Below are 22,659 nucleotides of genomic sequence, written 5' to 3' on the forward strand. Positions count from 1 at the left end.
AAGATTACATCTAACAGTTTTCATTAAAAAAAAAAAAAACAAAAACCCGTGGTCTCAAGCGACCATTTCATAAAAACGCATCCCCGAATCACTTGGCGGTGAAGCCCCCAGTGTTGACAAGTGGCGTTAGGACCACCCCAGACAGAGTCTCAGGAGGCCACTGGGGGAGGGGTGGGCATCCCGGTGGGTGAATTCAGAGCCTCCTGGAAGGTGGGGCCTTCCCTCGCCCCTCACTGCGCCCTGCCCGCCTCGCCCCTCACTGTGAGGGAACCCTCCCAGATGTTCTGGTCTTTAGTGCACATCGGGCCCTGCAAACATGGTGTGGAATTCTGGGAAGGGCCCCCGCCTGCTCTCGGCAACCTGCGTGCCCTCACGTCCGGAGCCGGAGCGAGGGAGGTGGCTCCCTCCTCCCCAAATAAAGACCATTCAAATGTGAAATCAAAAGTTTAATCTGACACCGTTAAATATATTTATATATCTCGCACTGGAGGATTTCTTTTGAAACATAAGAATTAGAAATTACAAGTAGGTATATGCTTCCTATATTCAGATAAATCGGTTTCTATTCATTATTGAGATTCCAGACAGGCAAACACATCACGGATCTACTGCAGTGCATGACAGGACGGGACCACTTACAGACACAACGGTGTTGGCGTCTTCCTCCCCAGCCAGAGGCCGCTCTCCCAGCGCGACCGTTTCTGGGATGCAGTGTCTGTTGGGACGGGAAGGGCGGTGTGCACGAAGCAGGGCGTGGGGGGGCCCGGGGATGCGCCCACACCGAATCCTGGATGGAGCCCAACGGTGCGGAGCTGTCTGCGCCCCTTCCTGGATTCCATCGTTCCGAGTTCAGCGAGATGAACCCCGTTTCCGGGGGCGGGCGGTGGCACACCTCACGGTCAAGTGCTATTCCGGCAAGCCCGGATCGCCTCTGGACGCCTGTGTGTGTCACACGAGGGTCCGACCTAGGCGACGGGGGGCTGACGACCGGGGGGCCTGCGGCCGGCACTGCCACTTTGCTCCCCGCTGCTACGAGCTCACGCAGATTAAAACGCCCATCTCCCCGCAAGTCCTTCCAGGAACGGGTGCTCAGGTGCTCTCCGGATGCCGGCAGGGCCCAGGACATCCCCTGAGAAGGGGGAACAGGTGCCTGCTGGGGGGCTAGAGCGCTCCTCGGGGACCGGGAGCTTGGGACCTGCCAGACTGTTCCCAGATTCCGGCTGTCCCGGGGGAGAGTGCTCTTTAGCTGCACCTGCTGTTGCGACGTGTGAATCCGTATTTTGAAGTTAAAAGTGTGGCTCCCCAGGCGGGAAAGCGGTTGCCCCTGGAGGCCCCTGCGGGTCCCTGGGGGTGGGTGGTAGAGATGGGCCGTGGACCTTGGAGTGGGGGGGGGGCGCGTCAAGCAGCCCGGGTGGGAACAGAACCGAGATGCGGTGACGATTTTCTTATTATTTGCCCCAAAGCTGCTGAATGTTAGTAACTGTTGCTCGGACTCCCGAAGAAGCCAGTGGCTCCTCTAGGTGAGGAGCGTCTCAGAGACAAATGCCACGCGTGTCTGCCATGCCTGGTGCCCTGCCCGCGTCGTCTGGGCCCCCACCCTGCAGAGCCGGCCGCCCTCCAGACTCACAGGTCACAAGCCAGCCCTCAGAGGCCGTGCGGAGTGCGAAGCCTGCTGCATCGTTAGGACGACGCTGTTCGCAATTAAGAATGTGAATGTGTGCTTCAAGGAAAAGGGTTTTCTTTCAGGAAAGTGAAACCGGATAAAGTGATCGCCCCCTGTAATCGCATGATTCCACCGATCTCTCCTTACTGTGATTTGGTTGAACGAAAATGCGCATTTTAACCGGTAAACTGCACCGACCAGGCAGTTGTGTCATTCCCGGTGCGGGCGCCTCCCGGCCCGGGGCCCCCCCGCCCCGCGGCTCACTGCGGGAGGGCCCTGAGGATGGCGTTGACCTCCTCCGCCACGGCCGTCAGCGCAAACTCGAACTGGCCCTGGAAGGACAAAAGCGGGGGAAGCCGTGAGTGGGGCCGCTCTCCTCTGGACTCCAGCCCTTAGCTCTGGTGTTATTCTGCAGAAAGGTCGCATATGTGCATAGAAAGGAGAGGTGTGCGGGATCCCGATGCCGGCTTCGGCTTCCCGGCCTCGATCGCCGCACGGTGCTTACGGAAGGTGCTGGCAGGGGGAGCCGAGGGAGGGCACACGGGAATTTCTATTTCTGCAAGCGTTCTGCAGCTCTGAAATAATTTCAGAATTTCAGATAAAAAAACCCCTAGGAAAACAAAGTGTGCTGTGATTGATAAGGTCTCTTCACGCTGATCATACGAGGGGCTCGTCACATTCCCGGGGGCCACAGAGGGACGGGGGCCGAGCGTGCATGGTGCTGGCACCCGGGTGGAGGTCCCCGGCTGGGGCAGGTGCCGCTGGGGGGCGGGGGGCACGGCCGGGGCAGTTCGGGAGTCTTCACGAGGCTTCTGGTTCCGTGTAGGATAGGTTTGTGGTTCTGTAGGAGAATTAAGCTACATTTGCCTCAGTGCTTGGGGTTGACTTTGGCCACGAAGAACCAGCCAGGTGGCCCTGTTGAGGTATTTTAAGAAATCCCCCAGCTCACAATGTGTTCAGCTTAGTCTTACAGCCGTGTGGCCTCTCGGTTCTCCCCGGAGTGCTTGGGATTTAGAGCCTCTCCCCCACCCAGGGCCTCTCCCCCACCCAGCTCAGACCTTGTGTCACGTTTGATTTCCACAGTAACATTCAGACAGAACAGGGGCTTGGGGACTTCTGGCACTCTCTGGGGGAAACAGCGGGACCCCAGGAGGCAGGGGAAACTCCCTGCAGTCCCGGAACCGTCACCCCAAGGCACAGGGGACACTCCTCTGGGCCTTGGGCCACCTCCATTTCACGAGTGCCATTTACAACTTCAAGTCCTCTTGGGTACAAAGAAGCAGTTTTGCAAGGGCATCTTTTACGGGCTTTGGGTCTTTGGTGGAGGCTCGTAGCCTCTGAGAGTGAGGACGACCTTGGCAAAGAGGAGATTCTGTACTTCTCGACTTCAGTGCTCTCACGGAACAGGCGTGGGAGCTCCTGCTGCTGCTGGACACGGGTGTCTCCGAGCGCCAACGGAACGGACCGTCATCTTCACTGCACTTCCAGGCCGGGAGCAGCCCTGTCTTTCTGCCTTTTGCTGCAGACGTGGCCTTTTCAGTAAGTATGCAAATCAGCCACGCCGAGGCGCTGGAGGACCCCGGCGCACCCGGGGGACATTTGACGACCACACAACAGAGCCGTGGTGCTGAGGGCCGGAAGCAGGGGAGTCTGGCAGAATGTTTAGTGAATCTAGAACATTCTCCTGCAAGGGTGCTGGGGTTTATCATTGACATCTTTTTATAAAAATGTGATGTTCTCCCCTTCCCCTGCATCTGGTGCATGGAGGGCTCCAAACACTGGAGATCTGCCTGCATCGTTTTCTGTTGAGGTTCGGGCGGTTGCTGGGACCCCGACCGACCCTCCTGGGAGGGGCCCCTGTCCCGCCTGGGACCTGCCTGGGAGACGTCCAGTCCCCTTCCCCTCTGCCCTCGCTCGGAAACAACCGCGGAAAGACGCCCGAGGGCTGGCTCACAGTACCTTTGTCTGGACCATGCCGGGTCTCTGGTCCCTCAAGTGCTCCAGGGTCGCGGCGATATCAATCTCCTTAGCGCCTGCAAGAAACAACGAACACAAGTCGGGCTGAGTTCAGACACGAGATGAGCCGCGCTCCGCGGTCACTCTCCTGCAGCAGGCCCTTCGGGCTCAGAGGCCAATTGAAAATGATTACACTCATTCCTCAGCAGGCCTGGCAGGCAGCTGCGATTTCGGTGCTCAGAGAAAAATAAGGCAAGGCGGTTTTCATTAGCATTGATTCAAGAAAGCCGGGCTAAAAAATTGCTGTCAGGAGCCCAGAAAGATACTTGCAACAGCCACATCACTATTAGAAACTAAAATGTGATTTTTTTGTGTGGCATTTTAAAGAATGTCTTAGAAAGAGAAAGTATATAAGCTTTAATTTCAATTGCATAGGGTCTTTTTTATTTCACGTAACGAAAGATTAGACTAATAAATCTCATCCATCTGAATATTGGCTTTTAAATGTGGAGCTCCCAGCGAGGGTTCCAAACGGTGAGAAAAGGCAGAGGCGGCCCTGGCTGTATTCACCGGCCGGACTTTCGCGGAGAGGCCCCTCCCCACAGACAGCATCTGTCTCGAGCCAGGTGATCCGGGCTTCACAGAAATAATACCATTGGAGTTTGAAATTTTGACCTTATTGTTGTTGTTGTTTTTTAATGTTTATTTATTTTTGAGAGAGAGAGAGAGCATGAGCAGGGGAGGGGCAGAGAGAGAGGGAGACACAGAATCTGAAGCAGCTCCAGGCTCCGAGCCGTCAGCACAGAGCCCGACGCGGGGCTCGAACTCATGAACCGAAAGATCATGACCTGAGCCAAAGTCGGACGCTCAACTGACTGAGCCACCCAGGCGCCCGACATTATTGTTAATTCAACATGTATTTTTGTTTTTCTACTTCTAGTAGATAGAGAGCAGTGCCGGCTCTCAGGCCCGCAAGCTTCTTACAGTTTAAGAAGCATTTTACACAAATGCAAACCGTGGGCAGGGGGAGCAGCCGTCACCTCCCAGGTGGCCTCGGGCCCACGCGCCGAACCCCAAGCAGGTGCGATGTTGCCAGCAGCACCTCGTCACCAGGGCCCCCGCCGCGCAACAGCTCATGCCCGGTCGCACGGAGCAGGTGGCCACGACCGTCGGCAGCCAGATGGCATCAGGCGGATGGGCCGAGAGGCCCCGCGTCTCCAGGCCCTTCTCTGTCTGCACCCCCCAAGTGTGCACATCAGTCCCCTGAGGCACAGAGCCAGGAGAACGAGTTTGAAAGCTTCTAAGGTTGTTAGAACGTTTAAAGTCCTGTGGTTCTGTGGCTTACGGACAGCAGGTGCGATGGGCATCGAGGGAGAAAGATGGGCAGGGGAGGGGCTGGGAGGAAACACGTCCAAAGCAAACGTAGCTGCACAGAGGGGAGCAGCAGGAAGTACGGACAACCTGGCCGTATGTCCCCCAGACCAGGAGCCCGGGGGCTGGGGGCACCGCTCGGCCGGCACTGAGGCCGGCCATATCCATGACCCCAGTCTCCCCTTCCCTGTCCTTGAGCAGACACGACAGGAATGTTCACATCTCTCTCTCTCTTTCTCTCTCTATTTTTAATGTTTATTTACTTTTGAGAGAGAGAGAGGGAGTGGGGAAGGGCAGAGAGCAAGGGAGACACAGAATCCGAAGCAGGCTTCAGGCTCCAAGCTGTCAGCACAGGACTCGACTCGGGACTCGAACCCATGAACCGTGAGATCATGACCTGAGCTGAAGTCTCAGGTCATGCTTATCGGACTGAGCCACCCAGGTGCCCCATCATCTCTAGGGCTGTAGGGACAGCGCTGGGCGCGTCGGGAGCTCCTAGTCAATGCGGCCGCCTTACGGGAACCAAGCTGCCAGGTAAGGACCGTCCTATTGGGACACTGTGAGCTCCCCCATGTCTTAAATCAGGGCCTTTATAGGAAGGGGAAGAAATTCCCCTTCTGGACCAGCCAGACGTCCCCCAGGGAGCTTGGCAGTAGGGCCCACTGAGAAACCCACTCAAGGACAAGACAGGGGTCAAGTGCTGGGCGTGCTGGTCAGCTGGCCTTGAGGGTTATAGTTTTTGGAAGCCGACGAGGCCACAATAAACAGTCTTGGTTTAAAGGGAATCCGTGAGTCTGAGACCCTCTGAAACAAAGGAGGAGTCTGCCCTGCTACTGAAAGGGGGGAAGGAGGAGAGAGGAAGTTTTGGGGGGGGGGGGCCGGCCCCGGCCACAGTGTGTGGTGGCTCCCGGTCGCCGAGGCTCCAGGAGCCGCTGCCTCTCGTCGCCTCCCCACTGGAGCGCCCTGCCCTCAGGGCCCGCTCGTGAGTCACAGGGACAGCCGTGCACAGAAACTGCTTCTTCAAGAAACAAGCTTGCCTCAGAAGGTTAAACCCGACGCGGAGGGCGAGTGAGGGGGAGACGAATGTGTCCCGCCCCATGCGTGGCACTTCCGTTCTCTGGCCGGGCGGGTCAGCACCAGCGCCCGGTGCTCAGGGCTGTGCCGGGATGGGTCCCACAGGTGCGGCCACGGCCCGGGCACTCGCTGCGTTCCCCTTCCCCAGTCCGGGGCTCCCTGCCGGTGTGGGTGGGGTCTCAGGCTGGCACAGAGCGCTGGGGGGCGGGGGGTGCCCTGCGGGGCCCGGCCACGTCGTAATTCACAGGAGCCACGGCACTCCAGACGCGCGTGAATGGTGCTTCGCAGATCCCGGGCGCTCCCGGGAGAGAAGTACTTCTGCTCGGCGACATCCCGCGCTGGCCCCCAGGCTCGCGCAGGGCTCCTACCTCCTGCGACCGCTCGCCTCCTGACCACGGGTCCTGGATTTCAGAAGCATCCGGTGCGGGGGCAGATCCTTCCGAAATGAAATCCCAGGGCTTCGTGTAGGATCCAGACTTAGATAAAAAGTGTCTTTTTAGGGCACTTTCTTTTAGTCCTTCAGGCTGGTTGGAAAACCTCTTTCAACAGCTGTTTTATTCCGAGGCTGTATGGAGGCCGTCCCTGCCTGGAAGCCGCCGGCACGGGCTGGGGACATGCGACGTGGCCCGGTGCTGCCTCTGGTCGCACGTGCGGCCCTCCCTCCTGGGCGGCTGTCGCGAGCCTGCAGGATCCTTGGATGGATGTACGAATAAACTCTCTAGTTTTATTACATCGTGACGCCCTCTGGACCACTGTTCGTGAGAGAACGTGAGAGAACATGGCTGTCCCCGGAGGGGTTCGAGATGAGGAACCAGCCAGGGACTGGCTCAGGAGCCCACTTTTCCTGGAGCCAGAGTTGGACGGTGAGGAAATCAAACCGATACTTAAAAACGTCCAGAACGAAATTCAGGCGAGTGATGGATTTATCACGTAAAGCCAGCTGGGTGATGCGGACGTCCCCTTGCTTGTTAGGATAAGACCATTAGTTATTGGCAACGTGAGCAAAGGCAGAAGTTTGCAGAACTCACGTCCGTGGTCTGTCCCGAGCAGTGGAGACACAAGGGGACGCGGTGGGAGCAGCCGCCACACCCTGTCCAGTGGCTCCCACGTGCGGTGGGGCCTCGCGGTGCACGGAACACAGAATCTGCATTTATAAACAGATCCGTGAGGGTCAGAGGGTGGAGAAGGTGTGTGGGTCCTTCGCTACTTTACGAAAGGCTTTACTGAAGGCTAAGAGATTTAAATCCTCCCAAATCAGGGAAGCTCCCTCTAGTGCATTGAAAAGGGGACCCTCTGTTTAAAAATTTCATTTTGCTGACAACATGTTACATTCTAGGGGAACAGACTATTGGGTGTGGTGCTCACGTCCAAAAGCCTATAATTAGTCAAAGAATCATAACCTACAAAAAGAATCGCACACTCAAGACAAGACACTGGTTTCCAGTGTTTTCTGTCTGAAAGCATCATGACCCCAACACCGGAGTGCTCCCTGAAGACCCCATTCAAGGCGGCTCTGCAGGTGCACCCCGCCCCCGCCCGCCCCGGGACCCAGGGCCATCCCCGCTCCCTGTCCGGACCGTCTTCCCCACGGCCCTGCATGGTCCACTGACTCCCCCAGGGCACCGTCCAGTAAATACTGATCTCTGCCAGTTTCCAGTTCACTCAGGGTCCACTGGTTTCCAAGTTTACATATCAGCTGAATCCATTTTTAAAAGTATTTAGAATTTTTTTAAATGTTTATTCATTTTTTGATAGAGACAGAGTGTGAGTGGGGGAGGGGCAGAGAGAGGGGGAGACACAGAATCCGAAGCAGCTCCGGGCTCCGAGCTGTCAGCACAGAGCCCGATGTGGGGCTTGAACCGTGAGGTCGTGAGATCATGACCTGAGCTGAAGTCGGACACTTTACCAACTGAGCCACCCAGGCGCCCTTCGGCTAACTCCATTTTTAAGACAGGAAAGGTTTTCTAGCTCTAGATAAAAGGCATTAACCATTAAACATTTTATTGAAGTATGGAAACTGATTTTTGCAGGGAAGGAATCAACCTGAGGTTAAAGGAAACCAAGTTCGTGGTGGGGTGCTTCGCTCTCTCCTGGCGTTTGCTCCCTGGTCCAGGGGGTCGTGTGGCCCGCCCACTTGTGCCAGCGTCAGGTGCACACGCCTGGGCGGGCCGTGCTGTGTCCACACACAGCTTTCGGCCCCCTGCTACCTAGTGAGGCAGAATACACGTGAATCAGTTTTGCCACAGAGTTTTTACCCAGAAGGCTTGCAACCTGCCGGGGTCCAGTGTGTTTTCTTCCAGGTAAAAGAGACAATGTGTGTCAAGTGTGCAAGGGGGAAAAACTGTTACTTTGCACGAGGAAGTGGTCTTGCTTCCGCTCCAGGGGGATCTGAGCAAAGGAGCCAAGTGGTGAGATGCTGCCCTGGGAGAGCAGAGCTCCTGGTGAGGTGGGGTGGGGGGCCGGGGTGTGGGTGGCAGGCGAGGAGGGGTGGGGCGTGAGGTGGGGTGATGTAGGGATGGGGGTGGTGAGGCGGTGGGGGAGGCGGTGAAAATCGGGGAGGATTTCTGCTGACCTTGGAGGGGAATTGCCAGATCAAAGGAGACGAATCTGCATCCTATTCACTTGAGAATCAAGTATGCCAGAACCCACCCCCAAAATATTTTTCATGTTTTTTATTTCTATTTAGTTTTGTGTTTGAGAAAGAGAGAGAGAGCAGCGAGCACAAGCGGGGTAGGGGCAGAGAGAGGGGGAGACACAGAATTTGAAGCAGGCTCCAGGCTCCGAGCTGTCAGCACAGAGCCCCATGCGGGGCTCGAACCCACAAACTGAGAGATTATGACCTGAGCTGAAGTCAGACGCCCAACCAACTGAGCCACCCAGGCACCCCTTTCTCGTGTTTTTTAAAAAGCAAATTCCGAGTCATTTTTCAGGAGAAACTGAGATCCTTCCACATTTTTATAAAATCTGTAAGTCAGACAGAACCAGGGCTCGGCCAGCGTGCAAGGTCACTGCAAGGCCACCACCCTTTGTACTGCCGGAGGTCGTGGGGCTCCCAGTGGGGCCCGTGGGCCGGGCACCCGGGTGGAGGTGAGCGCGCTGGTCGTTAGGCGTGAACAGGGACGGGTGGGGGGACGGCCCAGCGCCCCAGGGACCCCAGAGACCCTGCCCTGCCAGGTCCCGCTGCCTCTCCCACCCGCCCCAGGAGCAGGTGCCGTGGGCTCAGGGCAGGAAGGAGATGCAGAGGCAGCGAGGGATGCGGGAGCCCCCTGGACGAGGTCCCACGCAGCCCAGAGAAAGGCCCGTGTGGTGACTGCGTGGGGGTGGGTCCTCGGACGGCAGAGGGACCCCCACCCCCGCCCCGCCGAGGCACCAGAATCGCCGTGGGCTCGTGTTCCTGAGTCCGCGGCTCCAAGCGGGTCCTCCTGACCCGTGAGGTTGGGACACAGAGGCCAGCCAGGCCGCCCCGAACGGAGGAACGAGTCCTTTAGGGCAACTGGCCCTCCGCGGCTCACAAGTGGGCCTGGCAGCCGCCGCTCGGCCCTCAGGGCGATTTCTGCTCAGAGAGTCGGCCACGCGGCAGGCCCTGCCCTGGAGCCCGAGGCCTGGCTGGGCTCCCGCTGACGGCGAAGCATCGGGACCCTCTTCCGTGGACTCCCCTGGGCCTCATGGAAAGGGGACCGCGAGGGGTCTGTTCCACCGGCAACACTAGCACAGCGTGTTCTGTCCGACTCAGTCCGGGTGACCGTGGGACTCTGAGAGTGACAGAGGCCCAGCCCCTGCACCGCTGCCCCGGCCAGACGGCACCCGCTCCTGCCAAAGGCCTGACACCACATGTTCTCCCCTTGGATTAGCCTGGCCTATGGTGTGCGCGGATGGGGTCGCAGCCCCGAGACCTGTCTGGGAAGGGGGCCCCCAGGACGGGGCCCCCACCTGTCTGGGCTGCAGCTCTGTGCACGGCCTCCGACCCTGTGCGACCCCACGTGCCCGGTGCCGGCTGGGGCAGGCGCGCGCCGGACGGCAGGGAGCCGATGAGGGGGGAACACGCACACGCCGCCCGATGGAGGCGACTTGTCCAACCGCGGTGCAGCCCACGCGAGGCCCCTGCCACCCCGTTCCAGACGCGTCTTTCAGCCTGAGATTGTCACGAAGCTGGAGATGAGGCGTTTGCACCGTGAAGTCACGCTGAGGCCACGCTGTCGGTGAAATTCATTTTCTGCCAGCTCTTCACGTTTTCATGCTTCAAACATAAGACAAACACGTTCCCCTCGACACACGCCATTCTCTGTGGCCTTGTCTGTGGCCACGTGCATGCCCACGGCGAGGGTGGGCTCAGCCCTCCCGCACACCTCCTCCCCTCTCCTCCAGCCGATCCTGTCACTTCCTAGTCAGTGACCCTGCCCTTCCAGGCCCTGAACAGACCCTTCCCCGGCTCCCCCGCTCCCCAGGCCCGGGGACCACAACCACCACCCTGTCTCCGCAGGCCTGACTCAGAGGGTCCTGCTGCCCTCTGTCGTCTCAGCCTCCTGGGCTCTGCCATTTGCAGAAAGACCAGGGATCTGTGTCGACCCGGCCAGCCGGAGGGGTTCTGGAAGTCGCCAAACCTCTGAAATCTGCTTCCTCAATTTACAACAAGGTGTCAGAACGTACGGGCCTCAGGTCCCCTTCTGTTCCGGGGGCCACAGTCCGTAGATCTGGTCAAGGCTCTGCCCGGGGGGGCGGGACGGGGGAGGGAGGCACAACCCCTAAGCTGCATCCCAGGCGAGGGTCCTCGTGGCTCTCGCCACCCCTACGAGCTGAACACGCCGTCTGTCTCTCTCCACGGAGGATGAACTCGGGGACGGTGACCTGGTTTTCCTGCCTTGTTCACCGTGCATTCCGGACGGTGTGCCTGGCAGGGTGTTCAGTAAATACCAGGTTGAAATGAGGCTTCCGTGGCTCTGCCACGAGAGGGACACTGTGGCCTGGTGGCAGTGACCGTGAGGCATCCAGCACCCGTGACAGAAAGGGGCCGGGGAGCCGTGGTGCAGCAGCGGGGGGCAGCCCGAGCCTCGCGGTCACAGAGGCCGCTCGGCCCCGAGAAGGGCAGCGGCGAGACGGGAGAGCTCAGCAGGGCCTCCGAGGTCCCACTGCTTGAGATGCCACGCGGGCGCCTCGTGGAGAACACACGGAGGCAGAAGCGAGCGGGGCCGGGAGAGACAGGGTGGGAGGCACCTGGGGATGCCCACCAGTGCCGTTCCTCAGAGCCGCGTGGCCCGGCGGGACTCCCCGCAATGACGGAGGTGCTCTGTGTCGTCCGCCACGGCAGCCACGAGTCGCGTGTGGCATTGGGCACGTGATGTGTGGCCAGCATGACAGAGGCACTGATTTTCAAATTTTAATTCACTAAGTAGGCACATGTGGTTAGTGGAGGGCTGCTGGGTTCAAGGAGCCATAGGATATTATCTAAGAAAGGTATTTTGATAGTCAACAGCACTATCACGTAGTTGAAAGTTGCCGGAAGAGTCGACCTTAAATGTTCTCACCACAGAAAGAATCGTAACCACGAGGGGCGACGGAGGTGCTAACTAACCTTACCTTGGTAATCGTTTTGTAACAAATACATTTATCAATTCACCACGTTGTATACCAGAAACTTACACAACGTTCGATTGCAACTATATCTCAGTAAGGTTGGGAAAAACTTTTAACGGCATTTTGATATTGTTACTGGTGACAGACACTGAGTCCTGATGTACAGGCACTCGTGCGGGTGGTATTATTCAACCAGTCTGGCTGAGCTTTGTGATCTGTCGTGTCTCTTGGTCTCCAAACCTAGTACCCCGTCTACTACTCTGAGCTGCTGTTAAAAGTTAGCATGTCTGGAGGCGCCTGAGTGGCTCAGCTAAGTGTCTGACTCTTGATTTTGGCTCAGGTCGTGATCTCACAGTCCGTGAGTTCGAGCCCCACATCGGGCCCTGTGCTGACATCTCAGAGCCTGGAGCCTGCTTGGGATTCTCTGTCTCTCTCTCTCTCTCTCTCTCTGCCCCTCCACTGCTTGCACTGTCTGTGTCTCTCTCTCAAAAGAAATAAATAAACTTAGAAAAAGTTAACGTAGGGGAAAACCTTTTTTTTTTTTAAGTAACAGCCATTGTAACGGGTGTATTCCTCATAACAGACAATCCATGGCAGACTTTAAAAAAGGGGCGGGTCTGTTTGTTGGCAGGGAAGAGGCAACCATAGGGCATCGTTATCCAGGACACGGGCTGTCAGACGAGCCTGGGTTCACGCCCCGGCTAGGTCACGTGGCAGCTGCGTGACCTCAGGTGGGGGAAGCCCAAATGTCTTTACCTGACGAATGGTAATGAAAGCGTTAAGTCCGCAGGGCCGTTGTGGGATAAGCACTTTCAGTGTCAATACGTAAGAAACAAAGTTGGGGACAGATCTTCTAAAAAACACTCTGTGTGTTTCCCACGCGGATTACGTATCGCTTTCGGGAGAACGTAGCTGTCACCGGCCGGATGAACGCAAAGGGTGTGTGCTCACACACGAGGCCCAGAGGGACACACAGCAAAGAGTTAAAAGAGTCGTCCACACCCGCAGAGTGTGCCGCACTCGGGCCTCCCCGCACACACGCGGGCGCGGCGGGCGGGAGGGCGGTGGTGTTCACTCAGGGCCGTGAGGCGGGGCGGTCGGGGGGTGGGGTCGGTCACGGCCCCGCACGAGTGACACAGCCGGCCGCTGCCACCTCACGGTGACCCGGCCGTGGGGAGGCACCGTCCGCCTGGCGCTTACAATGCCTCTAAAAGATCGCAAGAAAAAAACCCAAACGTGGCCGAGACGTCACTGACGCGCGGAGAAGGCACAGCTTCGGAAAACGTCTCGGCTGCACGCGAGCCGGGGTCTCCCGAGCGGGAGGAGCGCGCTCCCCGGGCTATGCTGATGCGGGACGGACGGACGGACGGACGGAGCCGGCGCGGCAGGGACGCAGGGACGCGAGGAAGGTGTTTACGGGTCGGGCGGGGGGCCGGGGGCCGCTCGCTTTGATTCCAAACGGCATTGTCGTCCGCCTGCTAACAAACCAGACGGCGGAGAAAGCAGGTGAATCGCGCCTTGCTCATTCTCCAAGGCCCCTGAAGAGGACGAGGGCCTTAATCCCCGAGGGCCCCGTGTGAACGCGCGGGGCTCCGCTCCGGGCCGCACGCGCTCCCGGGCCCTGCCGTCCGGATCCAGGGGCTCCGGTGTCAGCGTGGCGCACTCGGCAAGGCTTGGGAAAGGCGTCCTTTGGTCCCCATGCGATTCATTCCTTGGAAGAAAAGGAAATGGGAAGAAAGGTTTCGTGTCCGGGCTTTGGGCCTTTGATCATTTGACGAGCGAGGTCTGTGGCGCGGCCTCCGGCTCTCAGGCCAGACAAAGGCAGCCCGGGCGCGACAGGCCGGGCCAGCTTGTCCCAGAACAAAACCGGGGGCGGGGGCGCAGTGTGGCGGCCTGGGAAAGACCCACTTGGCCGGCGAGGGGCCGTCCTGCCCTTTGATCTCTCCTGAGACCGCGGCCCAGGCCCCAGGTCAGGGGATTTCACACCGCAGGCCCCCTCCCCGGGCAGAGGGGAGCAGGTCAAGAACAGAACCGGGCGGGGGGGGGGCGGTGACCGATGGGCCAGGGCCTGGGGCGGCCCTCTCTGGCCGGTTCCCCATGGCTGGGCTCCATTGTTGACGGCCGCCCACACTTGACGTGGGATTTGACGTTACATGGCACAGCAGAGCGGGTCGATGCGGACTGGGGCTCGGACAATGCCGGCACCCCGCCCCCGGCCGGCTCCTCAGGCGGGAACATTCTCGTCCACAGCTGCCTCTCGCGAAGCAGCGACTGCACCTCGCAGCATCCGGCTGTGCCGCACCCCCTCGCGGGACACCCCCGGTGACCCCCCAGCACTGGGAAAGCGTGGCGTCCACCCCGCGCCTGTGGGCGAGCCGGGCTCCACCCTGGCGCGAACCCACACGGGAGGCATCTCGAACACGAACGCCGGTCGGGCTCCTTCAGGAGGAATTCTGATTTAACACGAGGCAGACATTACGTGTGCAGCAGGCCGAGAAGGGAGGGCAGGTACCAGGGAGGAAACAGAAATTCTGCTAGAGCTCCGAGCTCCCGATAGTTGCAAGTTTGCAAACGAAAGGATGTGTTTGATAAGACACAGTAGCATTAGCGGACAGGAAACTTTTAACTAAAAAGATTAGGATCACGTTACGCTCTAAAACCAAAATACGTCTTCACCAGTGTCAGATCTTTCGTCTTTTTGCGTCAGTCTCTTTGTTTGCGCGTGGCCAGCACTCAGCTAATTTCGGGCGCTTAAAATAATATTTGGCGGCACAAAGCCGATCTCGTTCTCCCTCCGGCGTCCGGCCAGGAAGCCGTGGACGTCCAGCAGGGTGTGGGGTGTGCAGCCGGGTTCAGTCCTGGTCCTCCGGGAGCAGGTTGTACCAGCAGAGATGCCTCACGCGCTAGTCTCTACGTGTGAAACAGCGGCCTGCGGGCTCATCCACGCACCCGTATCCTTGGTCTGGAGACGGGCTCCGTTTCTCTTCTTTTTAACCACAAGAAAGTGGAGTAAGGAAAATGCTTATTTTAGAGTTGCCAGCATCGGCATGAAAATGTACTGAAATTGTTTTCTTTTTTTAAATTATTAAAAAGTTTTTTGGATGTTTGTTCATTTTTGGGAGAGAGACAGGGTGTGAGCAGGGGAGGGGCGAGAGGGAGACACAGAATCCGAAGCGGGCTCCAGGCTCCGAGCCGTCAGCTCGGAGCCCAACGCGGGGGCTTGAACTCACGAACCGCGAGATCATGACCTGAGCTGAAGTCGGACGCTTAACAGACTGAGCCCCCCAGGCACCACTGAACCTCATTTCTATAATCTGCTCCTGCTTCTGGGCAAAGGATGTTCTGGAAGGCGGGGCCTGTCTGCGAGGACACACGTGCGAGTGTGTGTGTAGATGGAGGGACTGTTTGGTTCACGGGTGAGAGAGACGGGAGGTGTCCCCACCTCCTTTCGGGGCCCGTGGGTCGTGCATGGGCACCGCAGGGAAAGCGGTGTTTTCTCAGAGCAGCTTGGGCAATGCAGCAGGATCCTGGGTTGCCATGGCGACTTGCGAGTGACTGTCCAAGAGGTGGGTCCGACACGGGGGTTTCCCCGAACGTGACTGTGGAGCTCGCTCCCTGGTCCCTAAGGAGACCCCTCATGGGCTTCTTCCCGAAACTACGTTGTGGGTGCTGCAGACCAGCTCAGCGCCCACATGTCCATGGGAGCGAAGGGGCCGGGGCTTACGTCCTGCTCCCGTGGTCCGCCCAGTCCCAAGGTGGGGGGGTGCCCTCCCCGTGGTCCGCCCAGTCCTGAACAGGAGTGGGGGGCCGCTCTCCCCGTGGCCCCTGCTCTCGGGCACTGTTGGTGCCCCTGTGCCTTCTCGCCGTGGGGCGCTCAGGGTGCAAGTCCCGGTGCCACATTTGGGAGGAAAAGACCAGGAGGAGAGGCCGCGTAGGTGTAGGTATGTCGAACAGGGGGTGTTCCGGGTTTTAGCTGAGATAAGGCGGGGTCGGGCGACCGCAGTCACCCCCAGAGCGTAGCGGAGTCTGGAATGACCGACGCTGTATTCTGCGGGTACGGTTTATGCCAACACTTCAAGGATACTACGGACTGCATTTAAAGCCCCAAGCGGTGTCTTTGCCTCGATCGCGCTCGTCATAGCACGTTCGGCAGGCACTTACCCGGCACCCGCCGTGCGCCCAGCCCCGCGCCCGACACCAGCAGCAAGGGAAGAGCCACAGAAACACCGTGCGTGCTGCAGACAGCTTTCACGTGACCGGGGAAGGGACAACGAGCGGCTAATTTCCTCCGAGGCCGCCGAGAGCATTACCCTGAGGTTGCCACGGCAACGCTGGCCCCGCTCGGCCCCAACAAAGCAGCCCGCTCGCTCGCTCGGAGCCTCACCTTTGGCCATCTTGTTGAGAACCATGTCGATCAGGACGTAGGTGCCGCTCCTGCCCGCGCCGTCGCTGCCAACGGAAGGGGAGAGGTGAGAACGCGGCCGGGGCCACGTGAACCCCGCGCCCACCAAAGCCAGCGGACGGCCGATTGCCCTCTGCGTTTAAGGGGAGTCGTGTGGGGAGAGGGAGGCTGTGAATTTGAGAGAAAGCGGAAGGAAGCGGGGTGAGGAGGCATCGCTGGGTGGAAGAGGGGAGGGGGGGAGGGGCAGGGGAGGAGGGAGGGAGGAGGAGGGGGGAGGAAGGGATGGGGGAGGGGAGAAAGGATAAGGAGGAAAGAGTAGGAGAGGAGGGAGGAGGAGGAGGAGGGGGAAGGGAGGAGGGAAAGGAGGGGGAGTGAGGGCAGGGGGAGGAGGAGGAGGAGGAGGAAAAAGGGTGGGAGCCCCCCACCCTCGCAGCAGGGATTAGCTATGGTGCCTGCGTGGATTTGCTCCCGTCTTCCTCTTTCCTCCCAGAGCCGAGGGGCCACGGCCGCCCTGACACCGACAGGCGCCTTCCAAGCCGTCCACCCGCCGCCCGGGACACCCGTGCCTCCGGGTCGTTCCCTTCCGCTCTCTGACGGACCCACGGCACAGCCCCCACTGGTCCCGCACAGACCCGCGGGGAAGCACGCGGACCCGTGCAGTCACCAGGCACCCGACGCAGACACACACGGTTACACGCGCGTGGTTACACGGCACACACACTGACACACGGTCAGACACCCACACGGAGGCGTGCACACTTGTCGGCCGATCAGACCGTCTTGGGGTCTGATCTTTGGAGACGTATTTCCATTTTGGCCCAGCAGAAAGGAACATTCTACGCAACAGAGCACGGCTCTTCGCCAGACCCGGGTGGATGTGAAGCCCAGGGTGCGAGGGCACCCTCACACGGGCGTCTGAGTGCCTCTACTTACCAGGGTGAGTGCAGCCCGTCTGGGTTTTGCCCACAGGCCAGACTCACGTAACCAACTGGGGGCGGCCGTCCCTCCGGTAATGACAGAGTCTGTCCCTGCTCCTAACGGGCCCCAAGCATTTCTCAGCGGCTTGGCTCCACACCTCGTGAACCGGTGGCTAAGACAAGGCCACGGACCACAGACACGGCCTCGAGGTTTGTGTGAGAGCCACGAGGGCTGAAGAAAAACTAGGGCGGCGGGGCCCAGGCCGCCGGAGACCGGGTGCGGGACGCCCGGCGGCTCGCGGGGAAGAGCGGGCCACGTGCGGCTCACTCGGGTGTCAGTGCAAGAAACACACGGCAGCATTTAGCTCGAGGGCCTAGAAGATTAAGTGTGTATCTCTGGTTCCCTTCAGAAGCGCCAGTTAGATGTACTTATCACGCAGATAGAGAGTTCCGCTTGCACCCCTCGCTGTGGCTGCCTTCTGAGGTGGCGAGCGCGCGTAATCCACGTGAGAACTTGTACTTGCCTGCAGTGAACAATTATTGGACAAGAACGGCCCCTGTAGCACTTGTTTACTTTTCTGAAACAAAAAGAGACAGAAATTACGGTTACGCACCACGACTCCTGTCTCCCGCCTCGCAGAGTAACTCCCAAGCCAGAGTCACGGGCCCCATCTTTGGCACCGTTTACGACAGCCTGTGTCACGGAGTCAAAACCACACACGCGTTTTCAAAGATTTATTTTCCTTGTCGGTGTTAAGTTATGAAACAGAGCTTTAAAAACAACTCTTAGGTTTTCACCATCTTCCCTGCCCTGGACAGGCCAGACCCCGAGGGCTCGGTCTTTGGCCTGCCCCGCCCCCACCCCGCCCCCACGTCTGCAGCTCCGCTCAGACTGGCTTTTTGTGGTGACGTGGGTATCTAGACTCTGCTACAACTGCCGAGTTCTGCGATTTATTGCTCCAAGTTTCTTACGTCCTAGATGTCCTATCGGAATGTAAAATGAGTATTGTCTCAAAAGAGCAGCTTAAGGTCCCTTCTGGTCCGTCCGGTGGGTCCGGGCTTCTTCCTTCCACAGAAACCTGAGCTTACATCAGAGACAAGTCCTTCCTTTGTACACATTTGAACATGTTGACAAACAACTTCGCTGTGCAGATTCTAGACCAGGATTTATGAAAATTAACAAGGAGCTGAGATTATCTCGTGACCGAGCCCCTACCTCGAAACAGAGGGCTGATTTAAAATTCACTGAGTAAGCTCCAAACGTGTTGGAGGTCAGTGAAACCACTAAACTTGCCTACAAAGTACATGAAAATTCTCAGTAAAATAGTTCTGAATAGAGAAAAGTAAATGAGCCAAACGCGTGAGGGGGCTGTGCTCGAAATTGCCCTGTGTGAATTTCTACAATGTATGACACGGGGCAAAATTAAAAAAAGAGAGAGAAAAGAAAACCGGGGCAAAAAAAGGATCTTTTCCCTCGCACCGGAAACAGGAAAATGCCACATTTCTCTGCGGAGGCTGGCCTGCCCGGCACAGAGACGGTCGGTGGGAAGTGTGTGTTCTCTCAGCGGGTGGCCTGGCTTCAAACCCCTGGACGCGGAGACGGAGAGGCCGCTGGGGGCAGGCGGCCGGCCCGGGCGCCCGGCGGTACTCTCCCGCGTGCCCCAGGCACAAAGCTGGTCCTTTCCATCTCCTCTCCGAGTGAACGGAGTGAGGCCCACACGCCCGGCCGAACGGCACGAGGGGAGCCCAGGCGTGAGGTGATGTGCCCTACGACGGGGCCACCCCCACGCCCCTCGGGCCGCCTCCTGCAGCATTTAAAGCTGGGAGGCCACCGAAAGTCTTAAAAATGAGAAGACCCACCAACACGGGCGAAACAGGCTGCTCAGTGGCCACCTCTGCTGGAGCTTCGGCTCACTTTCGAGGCGCACGCTGACGCTGGGGTGGAGCGGGACGGTGAAGGAAGCACACGTGAGCTCAGCGAGATCGAGCAAGCGTGCCACGGTGCCCTCAGAGTTCGTGGGCCTTCGAGAATAAAACAGATTGAAAAACAGACCCACTACTTTCTCCTACTAAAACTTTCCGTTCTCGGGGCGCCCGCCTGGCTCAGGCGGCAGAGCGAGAGGCTCCTGGTCTTGGGTGGTCAGTTCCGGCCAAGACTGTAAGTGTCTTAAAAACTCGAGGTGGTCGAGACGAACACCCAGGATCACGTTCATTAAAGTGGTAATTTAAAACCGGAAGTGGAGGTGGTCTGCATCTTAAAACTCCCATCCTTGACTTGGGTCGTAAGGTCAACAGAGCTTTAGGTTAGACAAAGTACATGCCAGACCCCAGGATGTGCCTCAAATGTGAGCAACGTGAGGTCTGCCGGCTCATCTGAGGCTGTGTGTGTGCACGTGCCCTGCGTGTGCATGAGTGTATGCACTGTGTGTGTGTGCACCTGCCCTGCATGCATGCGTGTCTGCATGTGCCCTGCGCGTGCATGTGTGTGTACGCATCATGTGAGCATGTGTGTGCACCCACCCTGCGTGCATGTGTGTGCACGTACTGCGCGCGAGCGCCTTGCATGTACATGTGTGTACGCAGTATGTATGTGCATGTGCCCTGTGTGTGCGTGTGCACCTGCCCTGTGTGTGGGGCGAGACCTTCATGTGTATGTGTGTGTACACACTGTCTGTTCATGTGTGTGAGCTCTGCATGTGCATATGTGTGTACATACTGTGTGTGTGTGTGTGTGTGTGTGGGCATGCACCCTGCGTGTGCATGTGTGTGTATACACTGTGTGCGTGTGTGCACGTGTGCCTTGCATGTGCATGTGTGTGTATGCATTGTGCACATGCGTCCTGCGTGTGCATGTGTGTATGCTCTGTGCATGTGTGTATGTACCCTGCGTGTGCGTGTGTGCCCTGCGTGTGCATGTGTGTGTATGCTCTGTGCACGTGTGTGTGCATGTGTGTACGCACTGTGTGCATGTGCGCCCTGTGTTTGCATGTGTGTACACACTGTGTGTGTGTACACACTGTGTGCATGTGTGTGCCCTGCGTGTGCATGTGTGTACATACTGTGTGTGCATGTGCCCTGCATGTGCATGTGTGTGTATGCACTGTGTGTGAGCATGTGTGTGTGTGCACAGTGTGTGCATGTGTGTGTGCCCTGCATGTGCAAGTGTGTACATACTGTGTGTGCATGTGCCCTGCGTATGCACTGTGTGCGTGTGTGTATACACTGTGTGCACATGCGCCCTGCGTGTGCAAGTGTGTGTATGCTCTGTGTGTGTGTGTATGCACTGTGTGCATGTGTGTGCATGCCCTGTGTGTGCATGTGTGCACAGTGTGTACTCTGTGTGTGTGTGTATGTGTGTACATGTGTAGAATGTAGCAAACTCAGAGTCAGATTAGATCTAGGACGGCTTTATTTTTGTAGGCCTTTTACTAGAAATCTCTCGGTCGCTGAATCTTTTTAGATGTGAACCTCCAACATTCTGTTATACTTCGTACTTGGCTGTCCAGTCTGTGCTTGTACAGACTAACCCAACATCTGCACGTTCACACCCTCGTCAATCACAGGTTTTGGTCATTTTTTCTGAGGGGGCCAAGTACAAAAATAGTACATTAAAGAAAGAAAGAAACGGTAAGCGTACTGGTTTCAGAAAACCATCACCGGAAGGAATCGCGGGACTGCAGTGTCCCATTCGCAGCTGGTCAGCCTCGCTTTCGGCAGAGCGCGGTAAGCATGGCCCCCTCGGCAAAGAAAAGTTGCTAAAAAGGAATTCCCGGCACCTACGACGGCAGCTTGCTTCCGAATTCCCGCAGTCCCCGTTCTGACTTCACAGAGTATTTAAAACATTTCTCTCTCCAGCGCGCTGTGACCGGCCGCCTGGTGTGGCCCACGAAGGTTTCGCTGTCATTTCAGTCTCCCTGTTTAGCCCCGCCCCCTGCCAAACCTATCCACAAAGGGCCACGAGCCATCGAGGAGACGCGCGGAGTGCAAACAATGTGCCGGCGTGGCTGAGAACTTCATTGACAAAGAGTCACGTGCTTGTACCGTCACAACGTAAAACACCACAAATAGAAGGGCAGGAGCATCACATCGCCAACAAAAGCGTTCACCTGGTTGACCCAAGATACAGATGCAGATTATTCATGAAGGTGGGCAACACACAGCTGTCCTGTGTCACTCGATTAGAACAAATCATCAGCAAGCCAACGGTTGCAAACATGGAGAAAAATGGAGGTTAGATATATTTCAACAGGAGCAGTCGCTGAGAAAGAACGATTAGTAATACAAACCGACCCACGGGTCGCTGAGTGACAAAGAGCCGCATGCAACCCACAGCGAGCAAAGGTCAGAGGTCGTGAGAGGCTCAGGAAGGGGCCCCCCCACACTGCCCAGCAGCAGAGTCACAGCCTCCAATGATCACTTTTGTGACTATGCAACTGGGCTCATATTACTAGCTGCAACATCACAAAAATGACACTGGCCACCGCTCATTAGCTGGCAAAGTAAGGGTCTGAGTGCCGCTGCACACAGCAAGAAGTGAGAGAGGCAGAGAGAGAGACAGACAGAGAGAGAGATAATTTTTAAAAGCAAAGCCCTCACACGTGATGCTAACGATCTCAGCTCTGGCAGCTTCTCTTTAAAGTGTAAATGCGCTCCCTCTGGGCTCCAGAAGGAAGTAATTACACATCCCAGTGCCTGCTGCACACACTGGCCAGAGCGAGGGAAGGCTGGGCGAATGTTCGGGGCGGGGCGGGAGGAGACCTGTGCGTAAGGTGACCAGTGTCTTCAGAAGCCGTCGCCCCTGGCCGATGGCTGAACTTTGGGCGGCTCTTTTACCCAGAAAACCGCAAAGCGGCAGTCCGTGCCTGAGCGCGGCCCTCCCGAGACCGTGGCCGCTCACGCCCTTTGTCTGGTTGGTCCGCGACAGGCGGGCTGGTGCCCCATGAGGCAAGCCCGCGAAGCTTGATGTTTGAGCAGACTTGCAAATTTCAAGTTAACAGAAACTTTCCGGAGCCGTATCTCCTAAGCCTCTGGGGGAAAGGGAACTTGGGGACTCAGTGTCTCTTCATGACAGGTGATAAGCACAGAGGTTGCTTGTGTATTGGTCAGTCCCACGTATGGATACGGACGCGGACGTGCGCCCATATGCATATATGTACAAACGCACCGCATGAGCATAAAGACGGGGGTCAAGATGAACGGCTATCTTTGTAGCCACATCCATTTTGCCAGTAACGCCTCTCGTTTGGAGACTCTATCTCAGGAAATGTGCCCTAGGTAAGATTTTTAGGTAGCACGTCTTCAGAAATAAATTTGTATTACGACAACGAATGAAATAGCCAGGAAACTGGGATGGGCTGGGAAGGAGCTGTGTGGAACCAGGGCTTGGGGCTGTGTTCAGGACTGGGTGCGGGGTGCGCGCTCTGCCTCTCTGGGCAAGGTGACGGAGCAGGGACGGGTCCCCGCGCGTGCACCGTGGCCGTGACGCCTAGGGTGTGTCTCTCCTCGAGGTTTCACATGCTCTTTGATCCAAAGAACCATTCAAATAAAAATCTGTTTTGCTTTTCAAAGGCAAAAGAAATAGCATCATAATAACCTTGAGAATGTCTCACACAGAAATTCAAGAAACGCAGAGATGAGCCTGAAACCCCGGTCTCTCGAGTGACACAGTGTGCATTCAAGGACGAATACCGTTCAGACACAAACCG

General features: G+C 57.7%; 1 protein-coding gene across 10 annotated transcripts in view; it reads right to left on the reverse strand.

Moving 5' to 3' along the window:
* Nucleotides 1-433: 433 nt before the first annotated feature.
* PTPRN2 (protein tyrosine phosphatase receptor type N2) overlaps nt 434-22,659 on the reverse strand; it is an 809,627-nt gene continuing 787,401 nt past the window's right edge. For all 10 annotated transcript variants that reach the window (XM_042976545.1, XM_042976559.1, XM_042976565.1 and 7 more), the window contains 4 exons: nt 17,479-17,532; nt 16,020-16,084; nt 3,623-3,696; nt 434-1,995 (listed from right to left, as the gene is read on the reverse strand). In XM_042976545.1, the coding sequence (XP_042832479.1) occupies nt 1,924-1,995; nt 3,623-3,696; nt 16,020-16,084; nt 17,479-17,532 (265 nt within the window). In that variant the 3' untranslated portion in view covers nt 434-1,923. The remainder of the gene's footprint in view (nt 1,996-3,622; nt 3,697-16,019; nt 16,085-17,478; nt 17,533-22,659) is intronic.

This window comes from Panthera tigris, chromosome A2 (assembly GCF_018350195.1).
Source record: "Panthera tigris isolate Pti1 chromosome A2, P.tigris_Pti1_mat1.1, whole genome shotgun sequence".
NCBI lineage: Eukaryota > Metazoa > Chordata > Mammalia > Carnivora > Felidae > Panthera > Panthera tigris.